A 16,978-nucleotide genomic window follows, 5' to 3' on the forward strand; every position below is an offset into this window, starting at 1 on the left:
TCTGAGCTCAGATTAGAAACAAAATGATTGGTTTCAACATTTTGGCCTGTTCTCTAAAAATGCTGATAGGAAAATATTTATTAATGTGATTTTTGAAAGCAATGGACTGTACAACACTTTATTCATGGTTTTTAGATTAAAGGGGAGTGAACATAAATATTGGCCTGACTTCAGATTTATATGTACCTATAAATAAAATATGAAAACAATGTATCATGTCACTTCCGCTGCCCATCTACACACAATACTCTGTGTTGGTCAGACTCATAAAATCTGAATGAAATACGTTGACATTTCTGTCTGTTACATCACATTTAAAAACAAGACTCTGTATTGAATAAATAGCAAAACACTAATGAGACATTATGTGTTTCTATTTATTTAAACACGAGGATAAACAGATCACCCCCCAAAAAGGATGATTTTTACCTTAAACGTTTTGTTGGTTACCCATTTGTTTGACTCTAATATTACCACAGACAGCTGATGCAATTATTATTTATTTTTATTTTTTTTCTTGCACAGCGATGTTTTAGAACAGTGAAACTCAGGTTGAATTAGGACAAAAAACAAGTTAAAACAAGATGTGGGGTTTTAAATATTATTCCTTAACTTAAATAATTATTCCTGTGTGCCTTTTCAAAACTGTAATTTGTTTGTTGTGAGTTTTCCCAATTCTGACCCAGTTATAGAGTCCTGGAAAGTCCCCACATCTTTCAAGTTAATTTGGAGGTTGTGCAATCCTACAATTACAAACTTCACCCCTGTGCGATTTTTTATGACAAAATAACGTCAGAAAAATGTGGCCCATTCAGCCCCGTTTTAGCTCATTTTACTCTATGTGTGAAGCTAAATCTAAGTATGCTCAAGCATGTACCACAAGCGTGAAAGCTGCAACTCCATCGTTCAGCCTGAAAGTGGGAACTCTTTTCTTTGACAGGTTTACTTTGATGAGAAGCTAAGTACAAGAAAAACTTCACCCAGCTGTGAAATGTAAATATCCTAAGAGCGTCAGTGAAACAAAAGCACGTTTTGTGTTCAAGAAACATTCGCACGCAAAGACACACCGAACGGATGACTTTTTACTGTCGAGGTTTATTTACATAAGACAAGTTTTCAGGCATTGTGAGATTTTTTTTTTCTACATTTGCACACGTGGCAACACAGGAAATATCTCCACAGAGCACAAGCAAAGCACATCCTTTGATTGATTTCTCCGAACAAGTCGAGGTTTATAAGTGTAGCTTTTCCCCTACAGTGAGTAATCTCTCCATGGTCTCATGGGCTAAGAAAATTGCACTTAAAATGTAAGTATGACAGGTTAAAGTTGATTATCGCCCCTAAAAAGAGGCCACTCTTCTGAGTGCTCCTATAATTTGCTAGTATGGTCTGTGGTTGCTGTCAGCACATGGTGGCGGAGGCGTCTGATGCGAGCAGCAGAGTTTACAACGGAGCGAGCGCACTGAGGAGCAGGACAGAGTCAGCACACAAAAACCAGAGAAGACAAGAGGGTCCCGTCCTGAAGCGGAGTAAAATATTACTGCAGAAAGAACAACGATAATAAAATCTGTTCACACCAGAAAGTACAGAGGCAGAATCGCATGGAGAGATTAGAAGTATAAAACGAGACATCATCTGTGCATACGAGAACTTGTTTGATTTACTTTTGAAAATGACCACACCGAGCAGCAGGTGGCATGCTTCCTAATGCTGGCACCAACCTTTACAAATTCATGCAAAGATGACCTGAGTTGAGACCTTCCTGTCAGGAAACGGCAGCCTGAACAGAGGAGTACGAAAAGCAAAGTGGATATCAGAAGTTTTAACTACTGTAGACAAACAGCAACTTTTTTTTTCCTCTGATAACTTATGTTTTTTTGCTATAAACTTATTACCCCTTTAGACTAAATGAAGTTATTTAATCCCAATCCTCCTCCCTATTACATTTGTTCACAGTTGCATTGCTAATCAAGAGCCACCCTGTACCTGTAATGAGTAAAGATCGTCTCTCGGTTAAGACAAAACCGCTTCTAATTCTTTGGGGGTAAATCTATGTTCACAAAAAAATTTTTTTCCCAGTTGTTACAAAAAAGGTGCAGCGTCAAGAAGCTGATCAGAACCAACAAGCATGAGGTGTCTTATTTTAATAAATCCCTTTTAAACTGGGTAAACTGGTTTTCTCTAAAACAATGTGATTGTTCCATGAGGAGAACAGGTGTCCTTTAAACTGAAAGCAGGTTTTCTGTGAATCCCTGTCACCATGACTGCAGTCAGACTACAAAAACAGAAAAATGTAGAAATCTACCCATATTTTAACTTTTTTTTTTTTTTTTTTTTTTAACATTTAAAATGATTAGTTGAGCTGCTGGACAGATGCTTTTCTGTCAAATTCACATTAGATTTGGATTGTCGGCCAGAACACAAAACAGTGGTTTTTGTTTTGTTGTAAAGTGACCATCAAAAATAATAAATGTTACCCTTGTAAAAACAAACACATCTGCTTCTACCGGCATCACAGAAGGAATAAAGCAGTTAAGCATATCTGTAGATATCTGATTATTTTCTGCATGGTTGCTGTGCTGCATGGATTTCGGTAAAATTGAGCTGAAACCGATCTCATAAGGGAAACAGACTTATGAGGAACGCAGTGGATGCACCTGCATTGTAACCTACGCTGTCGCCATAACTCCAGTAAACATGAGAGGGAAAGATGCAAAAACAAAAACAAGAGGCAAATAGGTGGCCGGCCAATCAGAGGAAAGGAAATATTAACAGGTTCCTGGAAGTTAAAGTTAAGAATTCATTCATCTTTGCTGTTCACAGCTGGATCCATCATAGTTTTGGGTTCATTACAACCAGATCAATGATTTAAAAAAAAAAAGTCACATTTTTACAATTTCCACCTGACCAGTTCAATACTTTCTACCTCTTTTAGCACCTTTGCTAATTTACTATGGCTAATCACAGCTGAGAGTAATGCTGGAATGGTTTTGAGATATTCAGTCTTTCTAGGATGATTTTACAGTATTCAGAAATCTCCAGGGGCGATACGACACAAGCACGGCTCTACTGGTTTGCCTTAGCTTTCAGACAGAGCACATCCTCATAACACGAGGTGTATTGCTGTCGACACACTACAACCCACCGCCTCACCCGCCTCCCGTCAATTTGTTCACAGCTGACTTTTTAGTTAGCCAGTGATGCAAATCTGCCATGACATCAAAGATCGGCTGCAAATGAAACTGGCTTGGCACTTCAATTTGTTCAACTGCAGCAGTATTTCCGTGAGTTCATGTTTTTTAACGATTCCCTCACTCCTGCAAGTTGCAATTAATCACTCAAGAACATTCATTTCTGTCAATAAATTAACTACAGAGAAAATAAAACACAATCACAAATATACACTGGAAAGCAAGAAATAAAAGAATAGACTTCTTCAAAATGTACTTGCACTGTATCTGAAATGACAAAGGTTAGGTGTTAGAGGAAACAGTGTTTTGCTGATGGAAACACACTGAGGTGCTTCTGGAACATGTGATAACTGGGGTTGAGCTTGTTAGACCGTCGCAGCTGCACAGAAACGTGTAGAAACAGAGAAAGGAAAGAAAGGGAAGCTTGGGTCTGGCTTAAATAGAAAACCATTGGAAAAAAGACGAGCAATAACTTGAACTTTCTCACATTCTGCCATGTTACAGCCACAAACCTCACCATATTTAATTGGGATTTTACGTGACACATCAGCACAAAGTGGCACACTACAAATTTCAATTAGTTTTTTTTTTTTTTAAATGTTCTAAGAATAAAAACGGTGAAACAGTTAAGATTCATATGTGAACCTAAACTTCTCCACAACTTTCTCTCTGACCTTGAGTCATTTTCTTCACGGAACAACTGGATTTATATAAAATTAAAGTTCACACATGGACAATTCACTCATTTGTTAACTTCTGAAGGAAATCAGTGGCTATATTTTATCAGGATGCCATGTAATCTGTTAAAATCAATTATGTGCAAAACGACCAGATGTGGTCCCAGTACTCATCTTTGTGGAACGCCACAAGTATACTTTATTTTGCTGTATCAGATTAAAGGGGACTGAATAGGAACACATGCCATATTTTTCACATTTTGTTGGTAAAAAAACAACTTTTCAATCATTTCTTTCCACTTCATTTATATAATTACGCTAGTGCTGGCTGCTCATTTACTTTCCCAGGTGAACACACTGAAGTGTGTGTGGCTGTAAAGTGTCAAAAAGTGAAAAGACAGAATAATATTTTCGTAAGGACATGTGTGGACTGTTACAGATTTCCAAGTTTTAATTTAGAAGGTCATACTTGTTACTAAGCAACTTGTGTTACCAAAAAAAAAAAAGGATACAAACTTATTGCTAGTGTATAAGAATTACAGATGGTAAGTTGTAATATATATTTACAGTCGTACAAACCAAAGTTTCCACCTTCTTTCCATCACAAGTAAAAAAAAATTCTCTCAAATCAAATCATAGAATTTCTAGCCTTCAGAAAGTCTATTTATAATACAGGGCAGAATGGAAGCAGCTGAAAGCTGTGATACAGAAGACACAAAACAATGACACCAGGTGCAGCTATTGATGTGTTGAGCTACAGAACTGTCAAATACTCACAAACATCTCATGCCCACTTCCACGAAAACGTCTGAAGCAAACAATCAGGTTTGACGAAGTAGCCACCGAGCACGAAGGCTTTTGGTTGAGCACAGAAAATGCAACAGGGAACTTTTACACAGAGACAAAATCCACAAATGGCAAAAGGACATACAGTCCTTGTTTTGATATAAAAGCACGACCGCAGAGTCGCCGTCCGACGCTTTCTGTTTGCGCTGAAAGTCAGACAAGTTTAGAAAAATTGTCGTATAAAGGCGCCAGTTAAGGGTAAAACAAGTAGAACAATCCTTCTGAAAAGAAATGAGGTAGTGACGTTGAGACAAAAAAGAGAAAAGAAAAGAGGGATGCACCAGTCCTTGTGAACACTGCTCCGACCAATAATGACATCAACATGAATCGGACCGAAAATACAATAAATATTTTCAACATGTTTGTTTTTATTCAAAATCACATGAGCATAAATACAAAAACTGGGGTCATTTTTCCATAGATTTTGCTCTAAAAAAATATTTGCTCCCTTATAGATGTCTTTTTTTTTCTTACCTTTTTGTCAATCTTGCATGTTTCAGATTACCAAATCAATAGCACATAATCCAAAGAGGAGTTTTCAAATGACAAACCCATTTATTCAGAGGGGGACAGTTATCCAATACAACCCGCCCCCCTTGAAAGTCATGAGTTAAGCATCTCTGAGTTTCCTAAAAAGCACTACTTAAGTTTGAACTCTGATTGTTATTATTATGTATTGTCTGGCCTTTAACAGGCCAAATTACAGTTAGAAGAACCAAAAGATCAGTCAAACAGAACCTGTTCCACAACGTGAAGTAGGATAAAAGGTTTTAAAAACAAATCCTGCCTGAATAAATTCAAGAACAGATTGCAAAGTTATTGACAACCATCAGTCTGGTTGGAGTTACAAGGCCATTTCTGAGGCTTTTGTTCCCTAGTCAGAGCCATTATCCACAAAATGGACAAAACATGAAACAGTGGCAAACCTCTGGAGGAGTTAAGGTCGCTCTTTGTCTTCCAACAATAAGAAAAACCAGGTGAAATTTGAATTCATGTAAGAGTTTCACATCCAAAACCACTGCTGATCAAAATTAATTCAAACTTACAACCTGACCCCATTCTCAGAAAAGAAAAAAGAAACATTTTGGAACAGATGGAAAAACTCTGGAAAGTTCTGGAGGGTGCGCTTCCTAGTATGTCTGACATAAAACTAAAACAGCATTTGGTTTAAGTAACGTCACACGTGTCGTGTTCACAGATCCTGCTGTGGTGACCTTAAACATGTCGTTCATGTTTGAAAACCCTCCAAAAGAGCTAAATTGACTTTCACTAAACTTTAATAAAAAAATACATTAAAAAAAGCCTTTTGTATTCACAACGATTTTGTAGTGAATACACTACGTTAAATTTTGTTTGGTTATCTGAAACATTTAACTTTGACCAAAAACAAAAGAAAGCAAAACAACAACAACAAAAAAACAGAAAAAAAAATCTGTAAAGGGGCAAACACTTTTTAAGCCACCAAACAGGCTCGTTGGAAGAGTTTTAATTTTTGTGTAACAGTGTTCTGACATCAGTATGGACAGAGGTGCATCCCTGCTGAGCTAAATCAGGAGACTGGTCTGCAGATGGATTGCTGTAAAATCTCCCCTTTGTTTTCCCTCCAGCTTAATGCAACCGATGTCAACATTGAGGTACTCTGATGTTAACACAAGATAGCCCCTCTCTGATGACCAGTAAAAAACCTAGTTCCCCCCTCGCTCCCAAATGGACATGTGGCTCCACATCTACTGAACCTTGTAACCTTGTTCACTTCACTCTGACATGGTTTGTACTCGCACTGAATAGAAAATACACACAGGTTATAAATGCACCTAGAATATTCAGGCACCTGAGAACCTCCCCCCAGTACCCTCCACTCTCCACTCAGGAAATGTTTGTATACGGTACACAGGACCGGTGCTAGCTAGAATCCCTGTGTGAGTGTTTGGACCCTGAGTCTACAGGATGTGGGTGTTCTGAACTCTGACATTAGTGAATACTCTTTAAGGCTAATTTCTCAATGCCACATTGTGGGGATATCAATAAAGCAACCCACCCCGACACAACTGATGAAACCCCATCCAATTACTCCATCACTTCCTGCTGTAATGTCCTACCCGAGTGGAACACCACCAACAGGAAGAACCCATCTATAATTCACTCCCTTCTGCTCTGACCTGAGTGAAGTTGCCCCCCACCCCCCCTCGTTAAATCAGGCAAATTTGGTGTCAAACGTTTGTACAGCAAAAATTTTCATTTGTGCCGATATCATTTTAAAGATATTAAGAAATGTTTCCAGGGGTCATGAAAGGTGAACTAGCACCCGCACCTCCCCTTTCTTCAAATTGTGTCAATCAACTCAACTATATTTGTGCTGGTTTGCAAATAGTTTTGTTTGTGTTGCTTTGGCTTTGAAGATATTAATGAAAGTTAAATTTTATTTGGATTTGGTAAAAGTAGGGGGGAAGAGGAACTGGTTGACCTTTTGACCTTTAAAATTTTCATTAATATCTTCAAAGCCAAAGCAGCATAAACAAAAACTTTAGCAGCACAAACATAGTCGAGTTGATTGACACCAATTTTGTCTGATTTGAAGAAGTTGGGCTGGGGGGGCGACTTCACTCAGCTTCTGCTCTGCTTGTATTCAAACTTTCCCGTCTTCTTTTTGTGATCTGGAAATAATCCACAAAGATGTAAAACCTGAAACAGTTCTGGACCTCTACGAAAAAAAACAAAACACTTCTTATGTATACACATATGTGAAATGATGGATTCAAAGTACCTATAAAACTATGCAAGGAAGAGAAAGAAATCCAGTAATAATGTGCATAATTAGTTTTTTTTCATGGATTCTTCCTGGAAAAAAAAAAAAAAAAAAAAAAAACCGTCTGAAATGTCCCTGCGTGGATGAAAGTTAAGGGCACAGATATATGTGAGCAGCTGAGGTAGAGTGCACGAAGCCGGGGCTGACGAAGGGTGCAGAAGGTAGTCGGGCAGGGATAGCCTTCCCTGCAGCGGACGGGCAGTGTCTGGAGCCCTCCATGTCCAGATGCTCAGGTTTCAGCATTGGCCTCGGAGTCTTAGGAGAGTGGAAGCCATTAGTAAGGCGTGTGTCCGGCTGCGGCTCCCTGTCGCCGTTCTGCTGTTGCCTGGCGCCTTCTGCTTCCTCACTGTGACGAGCCGCCAATGTTCTTGAGGGAAGACTCGGGGGACTTTCAGCTGCCGAAAGGTTTTTGAGGTGCTCCGCCTCTTCTCTCGGCGAACTCGGCCGACTCAGAGGGGAATACACGTCCTCTGATAACGACGGCCCCCGGGTGGCGTTAGAATCCCGCTCGCTGCCCTCCTCCTTCTCCCTCCCACTGGGGTCTGACAACTCAGAGTGCACAATGACTTCTGCCTCCACCTGGTTACTGCACAAAGACGTGGAGATATGATCGTCTGTTTCCTGCAACACAATGAGGCTGCTATTATTTTTAGGGCTTTCAGCTGGGGATTCTCTTGAACCGTTTGTAAAGGTGACCTATTGCGTTCCTTGAACAAGTTAGGATAGGTCCATTTAGCTTAAACAAAACATTGTTCATTACATTTTTTGCAGAAGAAATTTAAACGTGTGAGTGTAAACTCGAACGTTTACACTCAAGTGTGAAAAAGCCTGCACACAGATATGCAATTATACCTTATATCTTTGAAAAGCAGAAGTAGAGCCTCCTGCACAGCCAACAAGAATGCAGCCAGTGGTTTCTGAACGTTAAGTCAACAACAAAATGCTTATATTTTCCAGCGTCCATTGTATAGCGTATACAGCAGTAAAACCAGCTAGCCAAACGTGCTGGAGCTCCACTTGGGTTGCTTAGTAACGGACTTAGCTTTGCTGGGTGTTTATTGTTTTGTTAAGTGCTCGGGTTTGGAAGCAGTAGAAACCCAAATGAAAGTACAAAAATGTGCAAAATGCGAATTTTCCTAATGCCTCCGTTTAAACACATCCTACCAAAAGTTGATATGGATTCAGATTAAAAAGTTTGTCACTAGCATTAGACTCAATGGAGGAAATCTCAAATGCCAGAAACAAGAAACTGTAGATCGTTGGATTATGCCTCTAGTGCCTCTAGCTTTAAAAAGTGTTTCATATGATGGGAATACTCTAATGTACTTGATACAAAATGCTGGACAGATGGAGTTAGGGGTGTAAAGGTACGCAAAATTCACAGCTTGACGTGTATTTGCTACTCCTCACTCGTGAAAAACAAACAAAACAAACTTTTGTTAGATGTACACCCCAGAAAAGTTTGGATTCTGTTCACCTTTCTCTCCTTCGCTGTAGGAGGATAAAAGTCTCCAAATATCCGAGTTTAGTCCCATCTGTTCTGCTTCGATGCATGCCGTGGTGCGTCGTTAGCTTGAACTTCAACTAAATGCTGGAATTCCAAAAGTGCTTCAAGACTGCATTGTGAAGGTGTCACAAAACCCCTAACATTTTAACCGGGGCGACTATAAATTAGCTTCAACGTGCTTTATTAAAGGAAAAGAAGCAATTAAGATCAAAATAATTACCAGTAATAGTTGGATTTGCCCCTTGACATGAACATAATTATAATTTTTTTTTCCCTTTCTTTCTTCGGTACCAACCTTGTCCTCAACCTTTTCAGCCGTATAAAATAACATCCTATGCATGTTAATGTCAGACATCTGAACGGATTAAAATATCAGTTATTGACGGTATGTTGGCTTAATTGGATTGCTGGCTGCAAATGTATATATAAATCTGACACCAACAGAAGAAAAATAAACAGGTGCTTTTCTTCACTGTTGAATTGTGAGTGTGAGAACTAAAAAGCAATTAGTATGAAGAAAAAAAAACTACATGAATAAATGGAAAAAAAAATTGATTATTGCTGTGATGGCCAGTAATAAAACACGTGTGGCATCAATAAAGTCATAGAATGGGTAAAGAAGACCTCACTAAGAAAGGACAACAATATTAAAGGAGAAAGTGAGAACTAAGAAAAAAATAAAATAAAAATCATCATAAAGAATCTGCTGATAATAAAACATTTTATATCTGCTTTGAAGCTGCAAAAATATGTTTCCGTGTTCAATCCCAGACAAACTCTTTATTGAAAAGAGGAAAACTGACATGTTGACAGGCTTTAACAAAAAGGAAGAGACTCATAATTGACACATAAAAATCAGTGTGCATCACTGGTTGTGTTACCATGCCGGTCGCAGTAATGAACATGCTGAGTGCTCCATTAATCAGCGCTGGAGACTCATCTGTTATGGTGTCTCTGTATCGTGTGATCCTGTTGACCCAGTTATGACTCACAGAGCCATTCCAAGCAATCTGCGAGAGAAACAGCACATCAGAGGCTTCAAAGTGAGAATCGTCACTTTATCGACATAAAAAACTACGTAAAGAACTACAGGCCTCCCCCATATTCCTCCCCCCGCCTCCCATTGAAGGTTTTGACCTTCGGTTCAGGTGCAGGAGCATCGTCCCCTTCCCCCTGGATTAGAACTTGCCATCAGACTCTGTTCCTCCGGGTCTTTTGTCGGCTGCTGACCCAACTCCTGGGTGCCTGGAGGCATCAGCGTCTCCAGTTCGTGGCTATCGCTGCACTCGGGCACACTGGCTGGAGCAGGGCAGCCGCCTTTCCTGCCCTGAGGAGTCACGGCTGTGGAGCTCAGGCCTCCAGACAGCTCTCTGTGAGGGGTTGGAATCTGACCGTTAGACAAGGAGACCAAGACTTTGGAGGCAGGTACAGGATGGCCAAAAAAATATAAAGACAACAAGAGATTTACAAACTTTAAAGAGGATATCATATGACAGTACATTTTAACTCCTGATTCACACATTGGAGGAATCGCAAGAGGAATGGCTTTAGAGAACAGAGGAAGATTTAAAAGGTTTTCAGGAAATTAGAGATAACTATGACTTAAATAATCGTTAATTATTTAGATATCTATAAGCAAGAGATTGTTACAATAAAGAATTCATAAAAACACTGGACTAAGGAGAATCTCATGATGTTTTAGTTAACTGTGCAACAACAATCCAATGACAATTACCATGAATTAACAAAGTCTAACACTCACTCAAGAGACAATGTAAAAGAAAAAACGGAAAGAGAAATAAATACTGAAATAATGAACAGGGGTATGTGAAAAAATATCAAAGTAGAGGGAATTCTTATGGAAAACTCACTCCCCTAAATTAAGAGTACATTTTTTAACAGGAGCCTTCTATGTTGATGAACCTGTAAAATTATTGATAATACCCATGGTCATATATTCAAGACATGTTCAAAAATTAAACTGTTTTGATAAAAAAACAAAACAAAACAAAAAAAAAAACTAAAACCTGACTTTTATAATTTCATTTACTAAAACCCATAGTTATTGAAACTAACAGAAATAAACGCTTCTAGCATATCTTTCTAAAGAGCTGTCAAATACAGGAGTTTCACTTCTTTTAACTGGATCACCCAAATACCCTTTTAGTTGGACTAAAATTTATTGAGATCCACCTTCAGGATGTTCTTAGGGATTGTAACCAAAATAGACACTGACCTGGGTTTGCTGTTTCGAAAGCTGAAACACATACAGAGGAGGATGCAAATAAGTCCCAAGCAAACACCGACTATGATGCCTGTGACTGCGTGAATGTCCAGCTCTGGCAAAACAGGCAAAGCAGAAAAAAATTAGGATGTCTATTAGGATAAACATACAAATTTTACAGTAGATGATAGGTAAAAAAAATATTTCATCCTGCTACCGAGTTTCATATTTGACTTATAAATCACTAGAAACATTTTTTACTTTAGCTTTAAGGAACACTGCAATGGCTGGAATGATGGCTAAATTGAAATCAGCACAGTTGAGACAGGATGGACTTATTTCTCACGTAAGGTAACGTTAATGCTTCGTTAAGATATTTGGCTGTATTCGACTCGTGGAAAGCAGACCTTCGTTCATATTCATTCATGCTGGGTATTGGCAGTGTGGATTAGCAGAAGAGGAAAAAAAACAGATGGCAGGAAAACTCAGCCACCCACCCGTCTCCAGTTCCATTCACAGTGTCACATGCAAACAAGATAACGTGTTACTCTGTTCACTCGAAAAGTTTCAAAGTAAAAGGTAAGGAAAAGTGAAAGATCATTTTGTTTGTTAGACAGTTTCTATGGTCCTGGTTCAATGCTTGCATTCAAACGTTCTCATTGATGTTTTATGTGATAGAGCGAAACACAAAAAAAGTGCATGATTCTCAACTGTTTCACAAATAACTGAAAATATCCACATGAGAGTTTGTAGGACAGAATATTATAATGTGCCAGTTCAAGCTCAGACATATTGGATGGAAAACATCTCGGAACATTAAACTTCAAGTCTTGCCCCAAACTCTCAGTTAGTTTTGAGTTTTTACTTTTGACTAAGGACGCACGATATGTCTGCATTAACATTTGTATCGTTATCGATAACTAAAACTGGGCCGACTTCAATGTTTATCTCCGTTTTGTTGTGTTTGTGTTTCAGGAAGGGGAGTGGAGGAGGTTGGTCATGTGGCAGTGACAGTGATGCAGGGCAGGACTGTGGGGCGTTTAGCTGAAGCAGAGAAGCAGTATTCATACCGTACGTGGGCAGCGGAGTCTGAACATCCATAACGGGCGAAAAAGGCCCTGATCCCACTTTTGTGGAAGCTCCCACTTTAAAGAAGTACAGAGTCCCCCCTGACAAACCGTGGACCTCCATACTAAAGATGCCCCCTGAGAAAGAGAACATGAGCGACACCAGCTGTGACACAAAGAGCTGCGTCCAGTAGCTCGACTATGAACGTGCAATCGTTACTAGAGAACGTACCATCCTCAGAGAGATTCCTCCACTCATCTTCAGGCTCGCTCAGGTTGACGGTGTACAAGATCCTGTAGCTGACGATGATGCCATTTGGCTCCAGCGGAGGGCGCCAACTCACCAGCACAGACGAGGAGTTCAGAGCTCTCAGCTGCAGCTCCTCAGGTGGTGTGGACGGCCCTGAGGGAGACAGGAGGATCAGGTAAGTCATCAGAGCCCAGAAACGAGGCCTCACACAGCTGGGGAGTGTTTATTGTCTTGGTGGGGGATTTGACTCGCTATGCGACAGCCATCTGTGTCCTCATGTCCCTGCCACCTGGGTACAAGAGAGGATATACTATGAGGGCAATAGGGAGGAGAGGCTTAGGTGATGACGTACGTTGGAGGAGAATGTGAAGAGGTTAGCCGGCGCTATGACGACATAACCTCACCCCTCATTCAAATTCAGCAAACGGGGGTCATTGGCCATTCCCACGGCTGAGCGCTTAATTAGTCAGCCAGTTATTAGCGACCGCTGCCAACTGCAAATCCCCATCTGATCAGTTAATTTATTTTTTTGCTATCTGCACGTAATTACTTGATCCATCAAACTGCCAGAGGTACACACAGTGCAGATTATTCGGGCCTCCAAAAAAAAGAGCAAGGTGAACTTTTCTTTTACTGGAACAGAAAAAAAGATGAACTTCAAAAAAAAAAAAAAAAAAAAAAAAAAAACACCAACTCTGTCACTTGCTGCTTCTCATCAAGAAACATTATCAACTAAATTTCTTTAATCAACTCGCTCAAAGGAAGCTGCGGATGAGTGTTGGCGTCAAAGGTACACACAGTGCAGATTATTCGGGCCTCCAAAAAAAAGAGCAAGGTGAACTTTTCTTTTACTGGAACAGAAAAAAAGATGAACTTCAAAAAAAAAAAAAAAAAAAAAAAAAAAAAACACCAACTCTGTCACTTGCTGCTTCTCATCAAGAAACATTATCAACTGAATTTCTTTCATCAACTCGCTCAAAGGAAGCTGCGGATGAGTGTTGGCGTCAAAGAGAGCCAAAAAAGAAAACAATTTAAATAAATAGCTGAGACTTTTTAAAAAATGTATTTTTCCACCAAGTGCATGCAAGACAGTTCATACTTGTCGTATTTGTACTGCTCTGGCGATACTCACGGTCAGGCAGGGTGGCCTCCACCACAGTGCTGCTGAAGGGTCCTGCAGTGTTCACTCCATTAGACCGCACTGCCAGCTCATAGTGGGTAAAAGGCCTCAGTCCCCTGAGCAGGATCTCCAAAGAAGAACTGCAGAACATCAACAAGTCAGTCAACGACCGTAACATGTGCTGCATAGCTTTCATGTTTTCTCTCCTCACACAAAACCTTTAATGAATTCGAGTCTATAGTTGTTGGTATTTCTATGGAGCATTTTATTTGGTCAAAAATAAGTCTGAGCAATGTCTACATGATTTATAGACATCTAAGATAGAGCTGAGTGACATTTAGTGGAAAAAATTGTTTAGAATGAGTTTAGATGATCCTTAGAACTCAAAAGATGCATTTCTGCCAGCCCCATGTAGTTCGCTTTAATCAAAACTCTAATTTATTTGTCTAAAAACTCTGGTTTGTTTGGGGAGGTGTGAATGCGCACTCAAAGCAAACTCTGGCCTGACTAAAAACAGAGGTCTCGGTTCGGTTGAAGTGAACTCTGGCGCGGTTCGAATGCCAATTGAACCAAGCACCACTCCATCCAATCAGCATTTAACTGGAATGCCAATTGGTAGTTGCAGTTTCCTACGTCCCTCCAAAAGTAGGAAACTAACAAAAACAAAGGGAAAAAAGAGAAAAGAAAGGAAGACAAGTAGGGCAAAAAGTTGAAAGGGAAAGAGGGAGGCAAAGACAGAAGAGAGGAAGAAGGATAAAGAGAACTTCACTTGCTAGGAAACAATCGCATCCTCTAGGGAACAAGTTTAAGTCACATCTAAAGTCTTTATTTTTGTGACTTATGTGCAACTTGAGTCAAAGTCTCAAACATGAAATCCCAATCTCTCTCCTTAAATTTGTTCTACATGCAGCCAAGTGGAATAACTTTTCAAACACATTTGGACATATAAAAATTGTAACCTTTATTTTAACAATACTGAAAACTGTTTCAGACACTCATCCTGATCTTCCCACCTGGTGTAATAAGAGACCAGAGAGGCGTTGGTGGTTCCTGCCGGGCTGCAGCGCACTGTGTAGTTGATGATGCGCACGTTGATGAACCGAGGTTTCTCCCAGCGGAGCCAGACAGAGGTGGAGCTGTTGGCCGTAGCTTGGACGCTGCTGGGGGGCAGCGGAGGGGACGAGGACGGCCCAGAAGCTGCAAACACAAGCATGCGATCAACTCCCTTGAATGCCAGAAAGTGCAAATGTTATTCTGGCGTTATCAACATGGAGACGTCACATTGGGTTATTTTACTGTTTAGAGATGCATGCCTCTAAAGGAAGTCTTACGTCTACCGTGGATTTTATCCGTCCTTCCCTTCCACACTGCAGCCACTCCATCTTTTTGCTTGTCGAATGCCCAGACCCTCACCTCATACTGCCGGTCAGGAACTAATAAAACGCAGAAGAAAAACCCAGAGAGACGTACTTTGAAAGTAGCGTTTCATTTTCTCTGACCAATACGAGACGAATATATAAAGATCTGTCAAAAACAGCGTATTGTTAGATTTTAGAAACAATTAACATCTTACCGAGCCCCGTCAGCAGGTGATGCCTCGCCTTCTTCCGAAGCCTGATGGTGTGTGTGTGCGACGTTCTGTCTCTGGTGGAGAAACCGTCAGTTTCTGCTTCCCGATAGGAGAGCTTGTAGCCAGAAACCAGCGTGTGATTCGGTGAGGGTTGCCATGTCACATTCAGAGTGGTCACTCTGGTTCTGACCTTCAGCTCAGAAGGAGCAAAAATCACTGGAAAAAGATTTTATTTAAAAAAATAAAATGTGAATATTAGCCCATTACAACACTTTCCCCCTTCAACTCAGCTCGTTGAAATATGCTAGTACAACTTTTAAAATATATTGTTTTGATTTTTACACTATTTGTGTGATCGGTTTGAGCCAAAATTCAAATTGAGTTATCAATTTGGTTAACTGCTCAGCCCTGTTATGGCGGTTCCAGCTGTTTATCATCTTCTGATTGACAACAGTTTTTTTAAACTGAGTTTAGGTCGGGTGAGATCGCTGTCCACTCAAGCTGAGTGATAAAGTACATTATAATTTACCAGAGGGACCAGGTGCCAAATCTAGTTAGAAAATTAAAAATAAAGAATTTGAAGCATGAAATGCTCTCAAACCTCCTGGTAGATGGATGACCTAACATTATTAAAACATTGTTTTTATTTCATTTATTGCCATAAATCAAGACTGTTTCTTTAGTTTTTTGAGTATAACAGCTATGAGCCTCTAAACTGAGGAAATATTTAATATTTAAAAGCCTTCTGTGTGACATGTCGCCTACTTTTTGTATCTCATGGGTTTTTTAAAGTGACATATGAAGTAATTATTGTATTGCAAATGGGGACACGAGTGAGCCATGCACTGTCCTACCTGTGCTGTTGTCACTGGGGCCATTGCGAACTACTGTTTGCTGCTGGACCCACTCAGACGGAACACCGAAGCCCACAGCGGTTCCAGCAGCTATCCTCAGTCGGTAAACCTGGTTTGGGTGCAGCTCCCTGAGCATGAACTGAGTCTCGTTGCCTCTCAGCTCCACTGAGAACACAGTGTTCTCTGTTGAAAACACAGAGCACAGAGCCACAGCGGCTTTTGAAAGAGACAGTGGACAGGTACTGTTTTTTTTTTTTTCATTATTGTCTTGCAATAGAGAACTGTGCAAATTATTTCTAAAATAGATGTGCTGTTTCTGCTTTATATTATCTATGGAAAATTGTTATGGAAATAAACTCCATAGAGAATTGGACTGATAAAACTAATCAACCTGTAACAAAAAGAAGTCAGTTTAATTGTTAATGTTCTGCATCTCAGAAAAAAAATAAAAATAAAAAATCTTCCACTGGATAGGGTTTGCATTGTTCCAGATACGCACATGGTTGTCTGGAAATATGTTAGGAGATTTATGATGAAGTATGAACTTTTAATGAAAATGTTTATAGTACCATCTACTGCAGTGACGTGCGGTGAGGTTCGTAGCTGGTGAGGCACCGACTTAATTATAATCGGATTTACAAATCTAAACCCCCTGCATGTTATTGTTTACATAAGGAAATTTCGCGCAAGCGTACAATGCTGAACGGCAAAAAGTCTATTCTTTAACATGTGATTCTTAGCCGCGCCGCCGCTGCAGAATAATTCCGTTATCTCAATCAAACTTAGACATGTAGATATAATTAATTTTGCGCTGTGCTTAACAGCAAAGGGAGAAACCGTTAAAGTACAACTCAAAACCACGTCTT

General features: G+C 39.9%; 1 protein-coding gene across 1 annotated transcript in view; it reads right to left on the bottom strand.

Annotated features, from left to right (window-relative positions):
- Positions 1 to 1,075: 1,075 nt before the first annotated feature.
- Positions 1,076 to 16,978, bottom strand: part of igdcc4 (immunoglobulin superfamily, DCC subclass, member 4) — a 58,659-nt gene continuing 42,756 nt past the window's right edge. Inside the window, 12 exon segments of the mRNA XM_081605013.1 lie at positions 1,076 to 8,141; positions 9,909 to 10,037; positions 10,165 to 10,200; positions 10,202 to 10,397; positions 11,264 to 11,366; positions 12,322 to 12,456; positions 12,551 to 12,721; positions 13,701 to 13,828; positions 14,702 to 14,885; positions 15,020 to 15,121; positions 15,262 to 15,474; positions 16,113 to 16,295. Coding sequence (XP_081461139.1) covers positions 7,611 to 8,141; positions 9,909 to 10,037; positions 10,165 to 10,200; positions 10,202 to 10,397; positions 11,264 to 11,366; positions 12,322 to 12,456; positions 12,551 to 12,721; positions 13,701 to 13,828; positions 14,702 to 14,885; positions 15,020 to 15,121; positions 15,262 to 15,474; positions 16,113 to 16,295 — 2,111 coding nt within the window. The 3' untranslated portion in view covers positions 1,076 to 7,610.

Source organism: Poecilia reticulata, chromosome 3, assembly GCF_904066995.2.
Source record: "Poecilia reticulata chromosome 3, P_reticulata-male-v2, whole genome shotgun sequence".
Lineage (NCBI taxonomy): Eukaryota > Metazoa > Chordata > Actinopteri > Cyprinodontiformes > Poeciliidae > Poecilia > Poecilia reticulata.